Raw genomic sequence first — 21,496 nt, forward strand, 5'->3', positions numbered from 1 at the left:
GATCCCCTGCAGATCCATGGGGATGCAGAGATCCCCCTGCAGGTCCATGGGGATGCAGAGATCCCCTGCAGCCCCTGGAGGAGCCGGGCTGGAGCTCGGCGATGCCTGAGAGGAGGCTGTGAGCCCGCGGGCAGAGGGGCCCCGCTGGAGCAGCCTGTCCTGGCAGGACTGAGCCCGTGGCACAGTGACCCACGCTGCAGCACTCGGAGGGGGCTGTGCCCAGGGGATGGACTCCGCTCCGAGAAGTTCCTGGAGAAGTCTCGGCCGGGAGAGAGCGCAGGGTGCAGCAGGGAACGACTCCTGTCCCTGAGCAGAGGGAGAAGCCCCGGGGGATGAGCTGAGCATGGCCCCATTCCCTGTCTCCTGCCCTGCCGGGGGAGGAGGTGCAGCTGGGAGCAGGGAGGCGTGGGGAAAGCTGCATTTAAGGCTCTGCACTGACTTCTCCTGCTCCTGCTCCGCGTCTTTGGAGTTTTCTGCCAGAAATCTCTCCCCTGCCCCACTCACCCACAGGGCTTGGGGCAGGTTTCCCTTTTTGGGGGAAATCAAAGCGAAGCTCTGATGCGCTAACGAGGGGCAGGAGAAGTGAGGTTCGTGGGCTTCCCGCAGAGGCGGAGGCACGGGAGGCGCAGGGTCGGGAAAGCCGTGGCGGGAGGCGCGGAGAAGTTTGTTTGTGTGGGCAGCTCAATCCCGGCTCGGGCCCGGGCCCGTGCCGGGGCTGTTCCTCATCTCCGGCTTTCCCCTCACGCAGCCCGGGGGCGCCGAGAGCGCGGGGCGAGGCGGGGCCGTGCGCAGAGCCCGCCCCGAGCTCGCTGCCATTGGCCGCCGGTGCCGTCAGTCGCGGTTGCGGCGCGCTGATTGGTGGGAGCGGGGCGCGGCGCGGCCCCGGCGGCGGGCTGAGGGCGGCCGTGGCCGCGCAGCGCCGCTATTGGCCGAGCGGCTGTGCGGGCCCGGCAGCGGCGGCAGCGGCCGGAGCGCGGTGAGGCGGCGGCGGCGGAGCTCGGAGGCGGCCCCGGCGCAGGTGGGAGCCGCGCTGGGCTCTGCGGGGGCTCGGGGCTGGCTGCGGGCGGAGGGGGCGGCAGGGGGCTCCGGCGGCTCGCCGGTGCCGTGTCCGGCCCGTGCCGGCCCCGGGCTGAGGGCGCTGCGGGAGCGGCTGCCCGCGGTCTCCTTCCCGCCGGGGCCGGGCAGGAGCCGCTGCCGGAGCAGCGCTGGCTCGGCCCGGCTGCTGTGGGTAGGACAGAGGGGCTGCCCCGCGGCCGGCAGCGGGCGGGGAAATTCCCGTCGCCGGAGGTTCGTGTGCCCGGCGGAGAGCGAGGAGTCCTGTCAAAGTGACTTTATTGCCGAGCAGGGGCAGAGGCCGTGGGGCATTTGCCGTGCGCTCTCTGCCGTGGCTGTAGTCCGCAGCCTCCTTTTTATCCTCATTTTCCCCGCCGCATCTCCCTCTGCCTTTGCCCACCGGCTCAGTTCCTTGGAAGGTTCCGACTTCCCGATGCGCCTGCTGCCTGTCCTCGTTAATGTGCACCCTCCTTTTGTAGAACAGCCGATATTCATGGCTCTGTTAAGTCTTTGTTCTACTCCTCGAAGTTCGGGAATGTAGCGGGACTTTGAGCAGCCGTCTGGGTCAATTTGTAACATTTAATTGAACTGATGGTTTCTCACGTTGCTTCCTTATCTACAAGTGCCTGGCCCTATCTCCAGGCAGATTCACTCCTTGACTCTGTTTTGTTCTTCCCGGGCCCTCTTTGGTTTTGGGATTATTCTCGGTGCCCTCATTCCCTGTCCTTTTGTAGCCGTTTGTGGATCAGGAGGCCTGGCTGCCACCTGCATGCCCTGGCTCAGCTGCTGGATGAGCTGCACTGCCAAGGTGTGGAGCATGGTAAAAAGATGAGAGTTGCTGCAGCACAGAAGAGGAGAAGCAGCATTCGTTTAACCCGTGGTCTGCCAGTGCACCACAAAATCGTGTCCCATTCCCATCCTTTCCACATTTGGGCCAGAACATGAGCTATTTTCTTATTTCCTTTGTTAGCTTTTTCACCAGTTTTCCTTGGTCATCTCTTTGCCAACAGCAGTTTGAGTCACTGAGTTTTCCATAAACTCCTCCTTTTTCTGCTAACAGATAATCTGATCCCATCCCCTGGTGAAATGTTGTGTTCCTCATTTCAGTGGCTTGGTCAGCAGGAAGGTCAGGAGTTGGAGTTGTCTGGTTGGTTCTTATTTGGAGGACAGCTTGTAATTTAATGATGCCATTGAAATGATAAATGGTTTATCTGTCTCCTGATAGGAATTGGTTTGGGTTCTCAGGGGCTGGTCCATGGTGTTGTAGGATTTGTTCTGGTGGCCCTTCATCTTTTCCCCATTTTGGGGTGCTCCCTTCAGCTGGGGCTCCATCAATTGACTGATTTTCTCTAATGTAAACATCAAATACTTGTATTCTAACTGATTTTTCTGAACTTGTGGTAGCAAAACCCCCAATGCTCTAATCCACCCTATAAAACATAGACAGTGACAGCAGATGTTGGAGTGGGCAGAGGGATGATCCCCCCCTTATTTTAGTGAAGTTTTCCCAACATTCTCCATTTGCTGTTTCCCTTTGCAGCTTCAGCCATTTCTGTTGCAGAGTCAGAGATCCTCAGCACGGGCTCTGCCTTCAGCTGTGCAAATTCCATCTGTGGGAGATGGCAGAGTTTGGGGTGAGGGGGCAGAGGGAATCAGCCCAATTCCAGCCCCAGGCAAGAAACCCAAATACATTGTCCATGCTTTACCCCAGCACTGTTAATTTGCATTTCTTAAGCTCCTCTCCAGGCTGCTGGAAGGAAAATTCTCTTCCAGATCAGCCATTGGATGACTCATATGTGGCCACCCCAGAATATGCTGCTTTTATTTTTTCTTTTTAAAGCATATTTTTAAACACACTATTAACTGTTAATGAGTTAAAGGATTACCTTTGTGATAAATGAATGCTCCAATTTATTAATTAATGAAAATTTATTAAATGATCAAAGTATAAATTTAGAGAAAAAAAAAAAAAAGAAGAGCCACAATCCAGTCAAAAAGGGTCAGTGCAGAGCCTGGGTACCGGTGCTGGGCGAGACACAGGTCTGATCGCTACAGCAGAGGGTCCCCTCTGTTTCACACCGACTGTCCTGCTGAGAGGTCGTTATATGATTTTTCCTGCCCGAGGCAGAGTCCCTTTTCTTCCTTTCAGGTCTGCACATATTCCTGTGGAGTTCTTTCTCTGCAAGGAGCTGAACAAAACCATGGCCGGGGAGTGATAAACATCCAGGGAACAAAACCATGTCCGGGGAGTGATAAACATCCACGATGTGTTCCCAGAATCCAGGAATCCAGTATTGAGATGTATCTCACAGATGGCTCCAGCTATCTCAGTCTTAGATATTTATCAGGTATTCATCATCCTGGTGGATCACCTTGAGGAACACCCATCTCTGGGCTGGCCACATTCATTCATTTGTAAATGAAGATCTCCTTCCTCTTGTCCAGGTGGTTTCAACGCTGTGATGCAATCCCGAACACTGACTTGTGTGCTTAAAAATCTTTTTATAAGGGTATTTCTTACCAATACATACATAAAATATATATGGCAATTTTTATCTGCATGAATTATCCCATATACACAAAACAATCCCTCCCCTTCTACATAAACATAGTAATTCCTGATTTCTAAACTTTCTACATAATTATGTGTGACTTTACCCTATACTACTATCTCATTTCCTAGTTCTTTATAAGAAGGAAATAATCCTCTTAGTTCCCTGAAGGCTTATTATCCCACTCTTGTCTTGGAATTCCCTGGTACAATTTGTAGACATCCCCTTCTCCCTGTATCTGCTCTTTGAATCTGGCCAAAGCACCTGCTGCCCTACCGTGTAGATTTTCCTCCCCCAATTTCATTATTTTTGATACCTGATTTGTTTTTCCCATAGCACATTCTGGGTCTGTGGGCATGGCAGCCACCTGCATACCCTGCACTACTGAGTGTATCGACCTGATAAAGCATGGTATCAGGCAGGGTAGGAATATGATCCCAGCTATTGAACACAATATAAAAAAATATTACCTTTTTCCACCATGCTCCATCAAACAGATGATCCCACCAGGATGCTTGGAGTACGGAGTTCCATTTTTGTACTGGGACATGTGCTACCCTTTTAATTTCTGTCACAGGCCTCTGATGGTTTCTCCATAGTCATCAATCTCTATAGAGCATTATGATTCATTAAACTTTCCACAGACCCCTACTCCCTCTGCTAGTAAATAGTCCAGGGCTATTCTGTTTTGATACACCAAGGCCCTCATTTGGGAGTGTTGTTTAGACAACAGCTCAAGGGCATTTGAGGTGTGGTTAGAGACCATGTCTACCACTGCCCAAAGTCTTATTAGTCGGTTTAACAGATAAATTGGGGTCCTATACCCCCAGCTTTCATCCTGGGCCCATGTTGCAGGACCATAATCCTCTATTATTCTTTCTGCTGGCCACTTCTCACCCCAGGTCTGACCCCCACCAAAGATAGGGAATTTCTTTTTCAAATCCCTTCTTCTGCTCAAAGTTTTGTATAAGGGGGCCCCTAGTGAGCTGTGTTCTGATTGAGGTAGGGTAAAGAAAACGTGTCTGATCAATTGAATAGTGCATGATCCTCTCCACCACTGAGGTAGTTTGCTGTATGCTTTCTTCCCACAAATCCAATATAAACCATTCAGGGCTTTCCACCTGACTTTTGTGTTTTTGGGTTTACTCCAGAATCCTCTCAATTCTCTAAGGATTGGTAAGGGTTAGCTCCAGAGCCTTTGTTCCAGCAGTGTTCAATTTTTTTCTCTCCATTCACATTTAGTGCCTTTTTCCCAGCTCCAGTACCCTACTAGGTACCTACTAGGTACTGGCTTTTGTTAAAGGAATTTACTGTTGGAGTGGACAGACATGAAGTGTATCCCACCATTTCAGTGTGCTCCTTTCCCTCCCTGCTAATGCAAAATGTCCCAATTATAGCATTATCCCATTTCAGGAGTTGATCTAGAGCTAAGCTCTCACCTTTTCAAGGCCACTTCTCTGCAGACTTGAGCCCTCTGCAGATCCAGCAATTGGACAGCCCCAATTCTGTTGCAGTTTCTTGCATCAGATCCACAAATAGGTTTTGATTGGAGGCAGGGAAACTCCAACTGGTATATTGTTTTTTGAGCTGATCATATTGCTCGCTTAGAGTTCTCAGCCTTTCTTGCTCCATCCTTCTTTTTCTCATCTCTGCCTCTTGTCTTTTTAGTTCCTGTGATACCTGTTTAATTTTGCTCTCCGGGTCCACTCCCTCTTTGTTCTTGAAAAGCAGAACATCCTGTCATATTGCAAACAAACGCGGTCATCCCAATCCTCTAAAAGGTCCATTTTTGGCTCATTTTTGAGGGACATCTTGGTCTCATATTTAAATTCTTCCCGACCCAGTATGTCTGTCCACCCATAACACACATTCCCAAGTGGTTATTGTCATAACACAATGGGTTAGCCTGAAAGTATGCTACAAACACTGACTCCATCCTTCCCCCAGTCCATACTGTGCGGTTACATTTATCACAGATTGGGACAGATATCTGTTCAACATTTCTTTTATGTTCCTTGTGCTCTGACTGCCTGTCCTTGGGGGTCGCCCTTTGTGAGTAACACCTTATTCTTTCTTTTAGCTTGCGTATCCCCTGCTGGGTGCCGTTTATGGGACAGTGCCCGCTTATCTTACCCTTGCCGCAGTTCCTTGGGGCTGGGGCTGTCGGAGCCTCCGATTCCCCGTGTGCTCTCCGGACAGTCTGTATGCAGAGCCCGCACCTTCACCGGGGCCTCACACCTCTGTGCTGGGCCAGTTAGTGCAACGCGTGCTGGTCTTGAGGCACATTGCTGGACTCAGATTGATCAGGATCCCCACGATTATTATTCCTCTGCCTTTGCCTGTGCTCACTGGGTTGCCACCAGTGGTGAGGTAAACCATTTTCTCAGCAGCAAGAATAGTCTTCTGTGGTGTCATACCTGGACTGAGCTGCATACCTCCGTTAAAAGATGCTCCACCTCGGTAGTTTAACTGTATCTGCACTGCAGGGTACTTTATTTAACCTCCGGCACTCAACAGTAATGATTTGAGCTTTTGATCTCAATTTTCCCCTTAGCCTGTTTTGAAACAAATGAAAGCAGATCTCAGAGTCCGCTTCTATTATTCCTAGGCTTGTGGCAAGCTCTTGTTGCTGTCGAGGCAGGATGGGAATGAATAGACTTGACTCAGAAGGCTGCTGAGAGTAAAACTCCCATTTATTCAAAATACACAGCTCTTTTATACAGAGCTTCGCAAGGATCAAATCTATTTGTTCTGAAGTGAAAACCATCCAGAGCATTGGTGCAAAAGTGCTTGACACACAGTGATAGAACTTAACTATAAACAATGTGAAAAACAAGAGAAATAAAGCATTATTTACATTCTTCCCCAGCTCTTTCCCAGCTTTTTTGCCTGGCTAGAAATTCTCAGTTTCTTTCTTTGACTGAATCTGAGACCCACAGCTCTAAGATATGGCTAGTTCCCCTTCTAGGCACTTATCACATAAACCCTTTGGCCAATATTCCCTTCTACAGTGTGTGACCCAAACCTTGTTACAATACTCACATTTGAAATATACAAATGGATAACATTCACAATGAGGTTCAGTGCATCTTATCAGATCCCTGTCAGTCATTTACTTGGCCACCACAAGGTTATCTTCAAATCCCCAGGAGGAGAGGTGACTTTTCACTCTGGCATCTCTTCCTGGTGCTCGACCTTCTTCACTCGGGATGCGTGTGTCCACCCCTTTTCTGCTGTTTGTATTGCTGTATCTGTGGTTAAGAGGACAAGAAAAGGGCTTTCCCAGTGAGGTGTCAGTGGGGCTTCTCTCCACGTTTTTATGAGCACTTTGTCCCCAGGTTGTACTTTATGTGTGGAAAAACCTAAAGGGGCACCTTGTGTTATTATTCCCTGCTTCCGCAATTCCTGCAGATTCTTACTTATGGCTATGAGATACGGCTGTGTCTGTGCATCTTCTATCCTCGGATGCCCCACTGGCATACCATGTTCATATGGCATCCCATACAGCATTTTGAAAGGTGACACTCCAGTCTCGGAGTGAGGCATGGTCTGGATATTCAGCAAGGCTAAAGGGAGGCGCTCTAACCAGGACATTTTTGTTTCCAAAATCAATTTTGCTAATTGAACCTTTAATGTTTGATTTATCCTTTCAACTTGTTCAGAGCTCTGAGGATGCCATGGGGTGTGGTATTCCCACTGGATCCCCAGAGCGTTGGCTTGTTGTCTAATAATTTTTGAGGTGAAGTGTGTCTCCTGGTCCGCATCTATGTATTTTACTAACCCACATCAGGGTATGATTTCTTCTAGTAGAAATTTTGATACTGTCTGAGCCATCACCTGAGAGCTCAGGAGAGCTTCTACCCTGTGGGTTAGTTTGTCCACTATTACCAATAAAAATTTATATCTCCCCACCTTAGGCAGATCAGTAAAATCTACCTGAATCCTTTTGAAAGGTCTGTATGCCACTGGGTGACTTCCCAGTGCCAGCTGCCGTGTTTTTGCCTGATTAATCTTTTGACAAATCATACACCCCTGCACCTCTTGTTTTACCAGTTCATAAATCCCCTTGCACCCGAAGAATCCAGGGAATTGCTCTGCCAGGGCCTGGAATCCCCAGTGTGTTTGTTGATGTAATCTCCTCAGGATGTTTCTGCTGTAGTCTTTAGACAACAGCTCCCTCCCATCTGGCAATTTCCACTTACCTCCTTCTAGCTGGCCTCCTATCTTCTTGTACCCCTCGATTTCCTTCAGGAAGGGGTGGGGAGGATATTCCTGTACCTCCCCTTCTTCGATTCCTGGGGTACTTACCTTCATTAGAGGCACGCTTTTGGCCTCTTTGTCTGCTAAATTGTTCCCTTGGGTCCTGAACTGCATTCCTGTCTGGTGCCCTTTCACGTGGACTATGGCAATTGCCTCTGGCCCCCTTATAACCTTTAAGATTTGCCTGATTATTTCTTCATGCACTAGCCTCTTTCCCTGAGTATTGAGTAACCCTCGTTCTTCCCAAATCTTTCCAAATATGTGTACCACCCCAAATGCATAATTTGAATCTGTAAAAATTGTTCCTTTTTTCCCTTCTAATTTCCACAGGGCCCTCAATACTGCGTACAACTCACAAGCTTGTGCTGACCATCCGGGATTCAGGGGTCCTGATTCCACTACCTCCCTGGTTTTGCCATCAGGAAATATCCTGATTTCCTTTTCCCATCTATGACCCTTGCAGAACCACCCACAAACCATTTTTCACCTTCTTCTAAATCTGGCATTATTTTGATCTGCAGCTCCACCACTTCTGCGCAGTCATGGGAAGGCACTCCTGCGGCTTCCCCAGCCAGGAATCGCGCGTGATTTTGCACCGAGGTAGTTCACAATTCCAAATCCCGGGAGTGGATTAATACAGCCTCATATTGTAGGAGCCTGGCGTCAGTTGGCCACTTGTCAGCCTTTTGCTGCAGAATGCCCCGACGGTCACCTGCAACCAGGGACCTCAGATAACGGGAAGCTGGACAGGACAGAACACACATCCAACCAATATGATTAATGCAATGTTCTCCATTTGAGAGAAGATGGCAGTTTTTATACACTTCTATACAGTTTATAGTTTACAAAGCACTCTCATTGGCAAGCTAACATTGTTTACCTTTGTCTTAAAGTGGCCTAAACCTTACACTATAAACCTATACTACTTTACACCCAGACAGCCCAGTGCTTCGCATCACACCTTAATACAATTTCTATCTGCGCCACAAGCTCTTCATTTCTAACTGCGTCAGAGGCTGGAAGGCCTCACAAGCCCCAAATCTGTGGCCTAGACTGAGGGGAAGCTCAATTCTCACTTCAGACATAAATCATGCCCTCTCTCTCAGCAATTCTGTAACAGTCACCTTCTTAGCCTCCTCCACCAATACTGTCACTGCTACAATTGCTTGTAAGATCCCTGCTTACAGGATCTAAAAGCTTTGATACATACCCCACCAGCTTCTTGGCCCCTGCCCAATCCTGCGTTAAAACCCCATGGGCAGTGTGATTACTGATGTCCAGGAACAGCTGAAAAGGTTTCTTTACATCAGGGAGGCTCAACTCTGGAGCTGCTGCGAGGGTTTCTTTTAATTTCTTGGAACCCTCCTCATCCTGCTCTGTCTACTTTAGCTTGTCCGTGATAAGCTTTTCATGAAGAAACTTTTCCTTCTCACTATATCCCTCGATCCATTGCCTGCAGTATCCTGGAAGCCCCAGCAGCTGCCTGACCTCCTTTTTTGTTCATGGAGGGGGTAAAGTAATGATACCTGTTATCCTGTCCGGATCCAACTTCTTACCTTTTGTTAACCAATGCCCTAGGTACTTGACCTCAGGCTCTGTGAACTGTAATTTCAGTTTGAGACCTTCAACCCTTTTTCCCCAAAGAAGTTTAATAGTGCTATGGTCCCACACATCCTCCTCCCTAAGTCCGGCTGCCAATAGGTCATCTACGTATTGTAGTAATTTGGTCCCTTTAACGGGCACAAACTCACTTAAGAGTTTTTCAAGGGCTTGTCCAAATAGGTTTGGTGAGTACAGAGAATAGATTTACCACCCTCAAATCTTGCACCAGCCTGTAATTACCATCTGCCTTCTGTACTGCCAAGGTAGGAGTGTAATGTCTTGACATGCACAGTTCCAATGTGCCTTTCTTTCTTAGATCTTCTATTACAGCCTTCAGTCCATTCCTGCCTTTCATGGGAATGCAGTACTGTTTAATCCTGATTGGATCCTCCGGTCTCTGGATCTCAGTGTGAATTGGCTCCATGTTTAACTTCCCCGCCTCTTCCTGAGTGGAGTGTTTAACCTCCCCGCCTCTTCCCAAATCACACTTTGCGATTTATCTCATTTTTGTCCTCAGCAGTTATTTTGTATAAACTTACTGTGAGCTGGGAGTCCTGTGCTATCAGGCTTATCCCCAGAGCTACCATTAGATCCCCCCCCAGCAAATTATAATCTGCTTCTTCTACCAGTACTATGTTCCCCAGATAAAACTTATTTTCTATTTCCACATTTGTTAAAACCGGAACCTTAAAGGGTTCCCCTTTAGCCCCAATGACCACCATTGAATCCTTGCTTTTAGTACATCCAGGTGGCAGTCGCTGAACTGTAGTTCTTTCTGCTCCTGAATTGACCAAAACCACCAATTCTTGTTTTTGGGGTCTAATTTTTAATTTTATCAAGGGCTCTCCAGGTGTTCTGGACCCCAAATTATAAAGCCCCTGACACCTCTAATCCTCCTGGAAGATCTGTTCATCCTTCATTCTCTTCTTACAGTCTCTTTTGAAGTGCCCTTTCTGTTGACAGTAAAAGCACTCAGGGCTGCTAACCTGTTTGTTTATGCCTTTCTTCTGAGAGGGGTTAGGTTTTCCCTGGGGCTGTTGTGTTTGTGCCAGCTTTCCGGGATTTTGTATCTGCTCCTGTTTTTGCACTTCCCTTATTGTGCCACCAGTATCCTTGCCTGTGCTTTTTATTTTTCATCATTCCTTCTCATGTAAGCCTTCTGTGTCTCCCTTAGCAATTCTTGGAGGCTTTTCTCTTGACAAGTTTCTCTTTTTTCTAGCTTTTTCCATATGTCCTCCCATGATTTAGCAACAAATTGTGTTTTAAACAGAATACCCCTGACAGGTGAATTAGGGTCGGTGCCCGAATACATTTGGAGGCTCTTTCTCAGCCTCTCCAGCCATTTGGTGGGTATTTCATCCCTCCCCTGGCATTCCCCCAATGATTTACTAATGTTCTGTCCCTTTGGTACCATCCCCCAAATTCCCTGTATTACCATGTTCCTTAGCCCTATCATTTTAGACTGATCCTTCTCTGCCTGGGTGTTCTATGATGGCCTCTGTTCAGGCTTTCTCTCGTGCCACTCCCTCCCTGGGGATTCCTGTGTTCTCAATCATTTATTGCAGCCTGCCGTATCATGTCCCGTTCCTCGGCGTTGAATAACGACCTTAGAATGGCGCAGATGTCATCATATGAATAGATGGTGTTCCCCAAAAATTCATCCAGCCTCTCTGCCACCCCTAGAGGATTATCCATTAATTTCCGCATTTCCTTGCTGAAAGCTCTTACATCTCCCATATTGATCGGCACATTTACGTACCCAATGACTCCGGGAGCGGTTGGTACTTCCCTTAGAGGGTAAAGACTGGGTCTGTCCCCTTCCTCCTCACTATCATCATGGTTTTCTCTCCGTGTCTTGCACCGTGTTCTGCTAGCTGGAGGATAAGCAGTTTTCCCAGGGGGAGGTGTGTGCCCGGGATCGTCTGACTGTTGTGGTGCAGGTGGGGCTGGGAGGGACCTGATGGGTCCGGCAGCACCGGAGCCGAGGGCTGTGTGTTACACGGCGGTGCCTGTGCCTGTGCAGGCTGAGGCGGGTGCCCCGCTGGTGCAGGCACAGGGGCCTGAGCCTGGGGAGGAGAATTCAGGTACAGGGGTGGAAGATTGTCCAAGGGCTCTGTCTTGGTTTGAGAAGGCAGGAGTCTGTGAAGGAAGGCAAAAGCCTCTTGTGAAATGGAAAAGGTAAACTCCCTCTCTCCGAATTACCACAATTTCAAAAAAAGCTCTTAGGTAAAGATATGGGAATGGGAATAACAGTACCTTATTAGGAGAAAAATTAAATAAAAATAATAACAATAAAAATGTAATTAGTACAAACAAAACTAGTGATAGAGTCAGAAACCTAACACCCTGAGGAGTTAGGGTGTTGGCAGTAGTCTAGTTAAATGGTGGCTGTTTTTCCTGGAGTGGCAGATGAAATGCTGCTGGATTGGTGATCTCTAGAAGGGTGGAGTTTTCTTTGGAGGTCTGGTAGTAGTTGGGCTTGGTCTTCCTCTGGGAATCCAGCAGAGAAAAGAGCTGCTTTTCTGGGAATCTAGCTAATAGCTGCTCAGTGTCCCAAAAAGTGCTGATTTTATACAGGTAGGGGTGCTTGGCTCCTCCTTCTGGGTGGAGCATCTCACAATGGGATGATGTAACTTTACTGGTCATGCAGTGAGTCTATCGATGGTCCATGAACTGAAGATATCTCCCCAGAGGGAGACATTTGTTCTTGGAAGAGATAAGAAAACTGCCCAACCTCCAACAGATGGCAGATAGGATACATGCTTCTATTACAAGCCAGGACAATTATTACGGAAAATTATTCTCATAGTGTAATCTTGTCTCTGAAACTGCAGGGAAAAAAAATTTCCAACAATATCTTTAGTGCTAGAGAGTCAAGGCATTCCTTGGTTCTGGCAAAGATGTGCAACAGAAATCATTTCATTCACACATAGGCCGGCTGTGCAGAGAAAATTATCCCATGACATGTGAGTTTTACTAGATTTTCCTAAATTTATACAGTCTGAACTAATCTAAATCCATTGGTTTAATGTTCATTGCTTCCAAGTTGTGTAGTTTTTAGTATTTGGTTTCCTACTGGACCCAGATTTCTTTGCCTCTGATGTTAATTAGGTTCGAACTCCTGGATTTCCTTCTCAGCCTTTTGCAGACCAGGTGCCTCTAACTCTGCCGGGGGCAGTGTCTGGGGTAGGTGTTGGTTGCTGTTTGCTGCTGGGCACTGATGTTTTGTGGGTATCTTTTGGGGTATTCCCAGTGTGTTGAGATGTTAAGCTCATCTCCATTGAGTGGTGTAACAGCCCTTAACAAAACCTTTAAAATTTCTTTCCCCAAGGCCAAGGCAAAGCAAGCCTGAGTAGAGAAATAATTTTTTTTTTTAATGAAACTTGCTACATTTTCCACCAACCCAGCTAATGCAGTGTGAGTGTAAGTGAGTGGAATTGTCCCGGTGTGTCCCCAGCAGCTGTGGCAGTGCAGGCCCAGAGAGCACTGAAGCTGCAGCAGTGGCAGCAAGGGCTGGCCCCGGTGGCTGGAGCTGCCCAAGGAGGGTGGCCAGGCCGAGGATTTCAGCAGAGGAGGTGTGGGCAGGCCCAGGGCCTTGCCCCGCTGTGGAGCCCTGGCTGCTGCTGCGCTGCCTTCAGTGCAGGCTCAGGGGGGCCTCCCATCCTCCTGCTGCAGGCGGGAAGTGCAAATCTCCGGGGCTGCAGAGACCTGGAGCCCAGGCTGAGGGGTCCCCCCGTGTTCAGCTGTGCTGGCGGCTGTTTCTGGCCTCGGGGCCCCTTGGCATGGGCCACGCCACTTGGCCACCAGTGGTGCTGCTTTGCACTCCTTAGGCAGAGCCCATGTCCTGCTTGGATGTTGGCAGCAGCAAAGTGCCAAGGCAGGCTCTGTGCCAGCCCAGCTTGCTGGGAGAGAGATTGCACCAGAGACAGGATTCTGGCCACAGACTGCTTTAAATGTGCATCCCTTATCTCCACCCTGCACTAGGTGGAGAATTCCCAGGGTAAGGAATTCCTGAGATCAATTGCAAGGGGAAATAATTGAATATCTGCCCTAGGTCTGACTCTTCTTCTTGCCCAAGCCAATGGCAAAAGCCGTCCCCATGGCATCTTGGTTTCTATCCCCAGCTTCCAAAGGTGTTTCTTTCTTTCCCCATTCATTCTTTGTACCCAGCCTGAGCTCTGGGGGTGCCAGGGGTTCTGGAGGTCCCATTGTGTTCCTAAAGCTCCCATAGCCCCCTGGAGGATCGTTCCTGGAGAATGAGTTCTGCTCTCTGAGTCTGTTTCTTCCACAATCCCTTTTCTTGAAATTATGTCTTTTAGAAATACCTTAATAAGTGATCCAGTGGTTGCTGAGCAATCAGAATTGCTTTTGCCCCCCTGTTAGGTGAGATGGTGTCACCAGAAGATATTGAAGCCTTCCTGCTCAGGGCATTTCAGTGCCAGGCTCTTACAAGCACACACAGCTGTGCCGGTTGAGCTGACCATGGGGGTAACCTGTGCTTTGTCTGATTCCCTTTCCTCAATAACAGCGTGTCTTGGAACTCTTTTCCCTTCTGCTGCCCTTGAAGAGCCATCCACCAAGACATTTTCTGCCTCAGGCCAGGCAATGTCTCCTGAATCTCCCCCAGGCTGGGTCTGGAGCTGTGTCACTTGAATGCAGTGCTGGGTTTCTTCCCAGCCCCTCTGTGGGCTGTTCAAACAGGAGGCTGGGTTAAACCCTTCCCCTGTCCTCAGTTCTGAATCCTCCTGTGCCACTGAACAAGTTTCACACTGTAATAACCGAGCACTCCTCATCCATTGTGAGGTTCTTTTGGTTATCAAAGCTTGAACTTGATGGCAGACTGGAACAGTTGGAGATCCTGTTGTCATCAGGTTTTGAGCCTCGGTTCTGTTGAAGCTGTGGCTGCACAATTCTGCAGGCAATGAGGCCACTCTGGCCACTGGGTGAAATATTTTGGCCCAAGGATTCCTTTGGCATGGCCCTGTTGAACATTCACCTACAATTCCAATTTCTTTTCTGAGTCTGGAAGAGCCCCAGCTGAGGCATCAATATTTTTGGTTCTTCATTTTCCCAAGTTTTGCTCACTTTCTCCTGTCCATACCACAGCATGGAGGCTGTGTGGGATTAAAAAGTCCTACAATGTTCTGGCTGGAACAGAGAATCCTCAATCCAGGCTGTGTACTTCCCTATTAATCTTTCGAATTGTCTCAGCTCGTTTTTGGTGCTGGGAAATGTTACTTCTGAGATTGCCCAGACCCTCTCTGGGTCAATCCACCAGGAATCTTCAGTCCCACTATTTCTCAAATGTTTAACCTTTTTCTCCAGCATTTGCACTTCTTTTTCAGATACTCAAAAGGTATTTTTTAGATAGCAAATTGAGCTATTTCACAGGGGCTTAGTCTGCCACTTCTCCTTGTCCTCCTCATTGGAGCCATCCGATTCCCTGACTGGCAGGATAGGAGTGCTGTAGGGAGACATCCCTGGCTCCAAGAGCCCTGCCTTTAGCAGGGGCTCCATACCAGGCTGAGCCCTTCCTTCCCTCCCCTGGAACAGGGTGTTGCTTTTAGCCCTCACTTGTCCTGGTTGCTTCCGAGTAACTTGGAGAGGCTCCACATCAAATTTTCCCCCTGGGGCTGCCCACACCTCTGGGTTCCCTTCAGCACAGGCCTTGCCTGACATTTGACACAAAGGTACAGCAGCAATAGCCTCTGTATCACCTTTTACAATATTACAATACCACCATCAAATTCCTTCCTGGTTCATAAAAATGACAGTAGGAAGAGAAATAAATTAGTTTATTTCAAACCTATTCTCTTCAGCTCCTAATAGTGATTGAACAAATGACACCAGCTCAGCTTTCCCATTTATTCCCTTAATAATTAAACATACCTTTACAATTTTCCCCCCTTAGGTGTAAGATTCAGAGTGGATGGAGAGGCCCCTGTGTCCATCAGGAGAGGCCTCCTCTCGATGTAGATGCAGCCTGAATGTTCTCCAGGGCTCCAGTGTGGTGGGTCCCCGGTGGGATGGGAGCTCAGAGAGCCCTGACAATCCATGTCCATGCAGGGGTGGACTTGCTCCTGCTGAGGGTGCTGCTGTCTGTGCTTGCAGTGTCCTTGTGGGCTGCAGCTGGAGCCCTGACTCCTTCCCAGGGGCTGTTTGGGTGGGCTCTGCCCTGGCCAGGAGGGCAATGCCTCTGCCAGGTGCTTGTGGCCGACCCCGTCATGCCCTGGGTGCTGGGGCCCCCTTGGGCCCTGGGGTTGATCCCTCAGGGGCTGTAGGAACTCTGCCATGGCCTTTGGTTTCAGCTTGGCCTTTTGCTCATCCCTTCTTGCTTCAGCTGCTGTGCCTTTGTGCCCAAGTGCTGCAGGGCCTTCTTGTGCCACTCCTGCAGCCCCGGTCACTGCCTGTGGGTGCTCATCCTCTGAGAGCTGCTGAGCTTTCTGCAAAACCTTTCCTTTCTGCAGGGACCCAAACCAAATCCTGAACAGCAAATCCTGATCCTTCCATGTGCACTCTGCATTTCCCAGCTGTTCCTTTGTGTTTCCCCTTGTGCTCAGGGTCCCTGCCCAGCCCGTGTGGCAGAGCCGGTGCCTGTCCTGCCGCAGTGTCCAAAGGCGGCCCCCCCGGCGGGCAGGGCCGGCAGCTCCCCGGGGCCGGGCAGCGGCCGGGGCGTCCCGCAGCCTCCTGGGGGCCGGGGGCCACTGCCGGCCCTGCCCGGGGCTGGTGGGGTCAGGCAGCGCCCGGCGCTGAGCCCCGGCTGCCCCACAGCCCCGGCCCGGCCCCGCAGCTCCCCACAGGCCCCAGCCCGTGCTCCCGGTGCCGCACCTCTGCGCCCGGTGCTGCCGCTGCCAGCGCAGAGAAACCCCTGCCATCCTGACCTCCTGCTTTTCCTTCTGGGAAAGTGGGAATTCAAAATATTAGCTGGCAAATTGTGAGGTTAAGACTTTGTGGAAAAACATCCCAATCCAGAGTATTTTTCTCTTCCTCCTCTTTGCTATAATCCTTTTTCTTACCACATAGATTCCTCCTGCTGCTTCTTGCCTGAACCATATTTTTGCACACTCCCCTTCACCTGATTCGTTCAAAGCACACCAACACCATCCATCCCCTGTTGTCCAAATCCCTTCTCCACTTCCTCAGTATTCTCCCAAGGGACCCTTCAGAGACATTTTGGGATCATCATCCCTTTGGCCAGGACCCCTCCCTGGCTTTCCCTTTTCTCCCCTCCATGGGTGCCCTTCCATGTTCACTCCCCGAAGATCCCAGTGCACTCACTGATGAGATTTTCAGTGCTCTCTCCCTGCTGACTCTTCACAGACCCCCTGATGTGTCACTCGTCTGTCTCCTGGTCACTCCCGGGTCCCCAGTCAATCCCCGGTGCTGCCGCCAGCCAAGGGAGCCGATCACCCAAAGTGGGTGAGGCACCTTCAGCTGCACTCCCTGCCCGCCGCCACGGACCGTGGAAGGAATTCCGGATGGGCCCCAGGGTGTGTGGAAAAATTGACATCAGCAGAGGATTCTGTCCACAAAGCAGACAGAGGAGTCCTGTAGAAGTAATTTCATTTCAAAAATGGGAAAGGCCATTGGACATTCCCGAATGGATATCTCCAATTGTTGGAGCACACAGCCTCCTTTTCATCCTAATTCTCCTGGCCACATCTCCCTCTGCTTTCCTCATTGGCTGAAGCACTTGAGAGGTACAGACTTCCCAATCCACCTTCTATATACCCCCTTCATATGCGCCCCACTTCTATGTGGTAAACGATATTCATGGCTCTGTTAAGGCTTTTTTATGTTTCTGGAAGTTCATGAATAGAGTAGGACCTTGTCTGAGGAGCAGCCCCAGGGCTCGGGCCGAGCTCAGCCAATCAGAGCCCGCGGCGCTGATGACTCACCAGTTGCCAGGCAGACTCGCAGCTCCCCGCGTTCCCCACCTGGACCCACCTGCGCCCCCCCTCGGCCCCATGGCCCCGCGAGGGGAATTTGGGGAGGTGGGAGTGGGGCAGCGCCAAGGCCGGGCCCCCCCGCGCTGTCCTGGCGGGAGCGGCTGCAGTGGGGACCGAGTGCGGGCGGGAGCGGCCGAGAGCCCAGCGCTGCCCCAGCCCGACCTGCCCCAGCTCTATCCCTGCCCCTGCGCTGGGATGCTGTGGGTGTGGGGGGAAGAGGGAGCCGGCAGTGGGTGCTGGGCCTGGGGGCAGGAAGAGAAGGGAAGGAGAAGCAGGCTTGAGGAATAAAATGGTCAAACGATGTAGGTGGCAGGAGAGAGTGGGATTGTGCAGGAGAAGGAGGAATAGCAGGAGGAAGAGGAGTGTGAGGAAGCAGAGCGACACAAGAGGAGGAGGAGGAGGAGCAGAAAGAGGAAGCAGTAGAAGGTTCCACCACTCCTTCTAGTTGCAGTGTCCCCCCAGCCCCAGTAGCATTGCTCCCCCCACATGCAGCAGGTGACTATGGAGATGGATCCACGATCTTCACGGGGTGAATCATGGTGTTTCTGAGCTTGATCTGTGTCTTGAAGTTTGTGGGATTTTTGTGCTGAAACTTGGTGTTTTGGATGTTCTTACAGACACAAGATTCCCAATGACTTCCTGAGATGAACTTGGGCAAGGAGTAACCTCCAGTCCAAGCTGCTCCCCTCTTTTTTTTCCCCAAACCAGGATTTATCATTGCCAGGGCGTGGCTGAATGGAGGTGGAGGAAAAGCCCCGGAGATGCTGCAGGAGGAGGAGCTGCAAACCCAGCCCAGGGAGCTGCGGGGAGGAAAGAGCCCCCCTGAGCCAGGAAGGCGGGCGGAGATCCAGGCGGAGCTCGGAGCTGGTGGAGAAGCCTCATGGCAGGGAGAAGCCCCACAAGTGCTTGGAATGTTGGAAGGGTTTCAGCTGGAGATCCAACCTGATCGAGCACCAGAGGATCCACACTGGGGAGAGGCCCTACGAGTGTGGAGAGTGTGGGAAGAGGTTTCAGACCAGATCCCATCTCCTCAGACATGAGCGGAGTCACACAGAGGAGAGGCCCTTCCGCTGCCCCGACTGTGGGAAGGGCTTCAAGCACAACTCCAGCCTCACTGAGCACCAGTACATCCACACCGGGGAGAGGCCCTACGAGTGTCGGAAGTGTGGGAAGGGCTTCATAGACAGGTCTGGCCTGATCAAGCACGAGGTGATCCACACTGGGGAACGGCCCTATGAGTGCTTGGAATGTGGGAAGAGCTTTGGGAGGAGCTCACACCTGCGAGCACACCAGCGCATCCACACTGGGGAAAGGCCCTACGAGTGTCCCCAGTGTGGGAAGAGGTTTCAGACCAGCTCCAGTGTCCTCCTACATGAGCGGAGTCACACAGAGGAGAGGCCCTTCCGCTGCCCCGACTGCGGGAAGGGCTTCAAGCAAAACTCCCACCTCACCGTGCACCGGCTCATCCACACCGGGGAGAGGCCCTACGAGTGTGGGAAGTGTGGGAAGAGTTTCTCCAGGAGCTTTCACTTGACCCAGCACCAACGGAGGCACCACTAAGGGAAGCCCTGTGAGTGCCCCACGTGAGGGAAGAGCTTGGAGTGAGGGAAGAAAGTGAGGGAAGAGCTTGGTGTGCTGCTGCAGCTCCATCCCCCATGGGAGGATCCGGGCTGGATGATCCCCTGTGACCCCCGTTGGGCAGAGCCCTGGTGCCCCCGTATGGGGAATAAAACAGAGAGTAAAGCAATGGAGCTGATAAAGGGGCCCGATATCTGAGGCCTGACTGAGCAGAAACTGTGGGAGACACAGACACAGTTTAAGTCTCCCTGAGCAAGAAGTGGCCAGGCAACATGGTGTGAGACTTTGTGATAAGATAAATGTTCCCAGGTTACTGGATGTCACCAAGAATGTGTATCCAATGGGAAATTGTTACCAAAAACAGAGCCATGTATAAGCACCATACAAGTAAATCCCTGTATAAACACTTGGTACACTTAATAAAATTGGCTTTGTTCTAAACTCGGATGTCCCCGTCTCTCCATGGTGGATAACCCTGTTGTGGGTGATCCCCGTTGGGTGGGGGAAGGTGCTGGAGGGATTTCTTTCCCTTCTCCTGGTGCTGCCGTGGTTTGGTTGGTAATAAATTCCCTCCCTGTGCCCAGGCTGGGTCTGTTGTCCCCGTGCCGGTGCTCGGGGCGGGATCTCTCCCGTTCCTTCTCTGCACTGCCGGGCCTCTCCTCAGCCAATGAGAGAACGCGGTGGAGAAGAGTCAGCCAATGAGAGCGAGCGGGGCTGATGACTCACCAGTTGCCGGGCAGACCCGCAGCAGGCAGTGTTCCCCACCTGGACCCGCCCTCCCTGCCCAGGGCCGGCCCCGCCGTGGGGTCCCCCCAAGTCCCTCCCCAGTGCCCCCATGAACTGGGCTGGGTTTAACTGGGAAGCTTTACTGGGAACACTGGGAGCAGGCGGGCAGGGGCAGAGTGACAGCAGGGCTGGGGGGACACTCAATCCCCCTTAAAATCACCGTGGAGTTGGAGTGGGGGTCCCGGCCAAGCTCAAGGCCACGGGGAGTGGCTGCGGCCGCCGGCGGCTCAGGAGCTCTGTGGGCAGAGAAAAGGGGGTGACACCGGGCGGGAGGGGCCCGTGGGCAGCACACACCCTGGGGGAAGGGGGGACACGACTCTTGGGATCCCCCTGACCTTGCACAGGTAGAAGCCATGCCCAAGCGCCAGGAAGACGAAGCCCAACACTAAACCCTCAGTGTCTGACAGCATCTTGCTGCATGCAGCATGTCTGGGGGGTTCCGCAGGGATCAGATCCCCTAAAAGCTCTCACAAACACCCCAAGCCCCTCCAAGCACCTTCCCGATCCCTCCCACCCAGCCAGGACCCACTGAAACCTTTCCCCAATTCCTTCCCGGCCTTTCCAGGACCCACCAAAGCCATTCCCATCCCTCTCAGGATCCCACAACCCCCTTTCAGTTGCCCTCCACTGTCCCAGGACCCCCAAACCCTCTTCCAGTTCTTTCCCAGCCCCACCAGGACTCACCCAGACCTCTCCCAGTGTCTTCCCAGTACAGCCAACTTCATCCCAAGCTTCAGTAATCCATCCCCAATCTCCTTCCAGCCCCTCCAGGCTCTCTCCAATCTCTCCCGTCACACCCAGTACCCCCAGACTCCTCCCCAGTTCCCACCAGGACCCCCAGAACCCCATTCCTCCCTCCCCTGTATTCTTCAAACCCATTCTTAGCTCTTCCAAACCCACAACCTTCTCTGCCAGTTGAAACCAGGCTCTCTCCAACTCCCTCCCAGTTGCTCCCACCACATCCCAGTGGCTCTCCCAGCACCCCCAATTCCTCCCCTGTACCCCAGTGGTGGCTCAGGGGGTGCTCCAGGCTGACGTGCTGCACCTGGCAGGTGGAGGTGACCCTGGCCCAGGCTGGGGTTTCCAGCAGCACCAGGAGCTGGTGGATCCAGTCCCTGTTGGGGACCACGTTGGTGGCCACCACAGAGAGCTCCTGCTGGCCCTGGAACCACCTCAGCTGGGTGTGGGCCGGGTAGAAATCCACCAAGGAGCAGAGGAGGCGGCCGGGGCCGGGCTGGGAGCTCGAGGGCACCAGCGAGATGGACACGCTGGGTGGGGGGCACTGGGAGAGAGGAGGGAGGGTTGGTGTGGCCTTGGGGAAGTCTGGGAATTGACTGGGAGATACTGGGAATGGACTGGGAAGACTGGGGTGGCACCCAGAGAGAGGGGAGGGGATGGGGGGCACAGGGAGAGAGCGTGGAGATCTCGGAGTGAACTGGGGAGGAACTGGGAATGGGCTGGGAAGGAGTGGGAGGGACTGGGGCGGCACTGGGAGGAACTGGGAATGGGCTGGGAAGGAGTGGGAGGGACTGGGGCGGCACTGGGAGGAACTGGGAATGGGCTGGGAAGGAGTGGGAGGGACTGGGGCGGCACTGGGAGGAACTGGGAATGGGCTGGGAAGGAGTGGGAGGGACTGGGGCGGCACTGGGAGGAACTGGGAATGGGCTGGGAAGGAGTGGGAGGGACTGGGGCGGCACTGGGAGGAACTGGGAATGG

The 21,496-nt window shown here is 51.7% G+C and overlaps 2 protein-coding genes across 2 annotated transcripts in view; both read left to right on the forward strand.

The window, feature by feature from the left end:
• LOC144247634 (uncharacterized) overlaps positions 1–21,496 on the forward strand; it is a 748,886-nt gene that overhangs the window by 356,999 nt on the left and 370,391 nt on the right. The window lies entirely within an intron of this gene.
• LOC144247632 (uncharacterized) overlaps positions 16,260–21,496 on the forward strand; it is a 375,628-nt gene continuing 370,391 nt past the window's right edge. The window contains 2 exon segments of the mRNA XM_085565237.1: positions 16,260–17,167; positions 18,125–18,561. Coding sequence (XP_085421363.1) covers positions 18,152–18,561 — 410 coding nt within the window. The 5' untranslated portion in view covers positions 16,260–17,167; positions 18,125–18,151.

The sequence above is a fragment of the Lonchura striata genome, chromosome 35, assembly GCF_050655825.1.
Source record: "Lonchura striata isolate lonStrDom1 chromosome 35, ASM5065582v1, whole genome shotgun sequence".
Taxonomy (NCBI): Eukaryota; Metazoa; Chordata; class Aves; order Passeriformes; family Estrildidae; genus Lonchura; species Lonchura striata.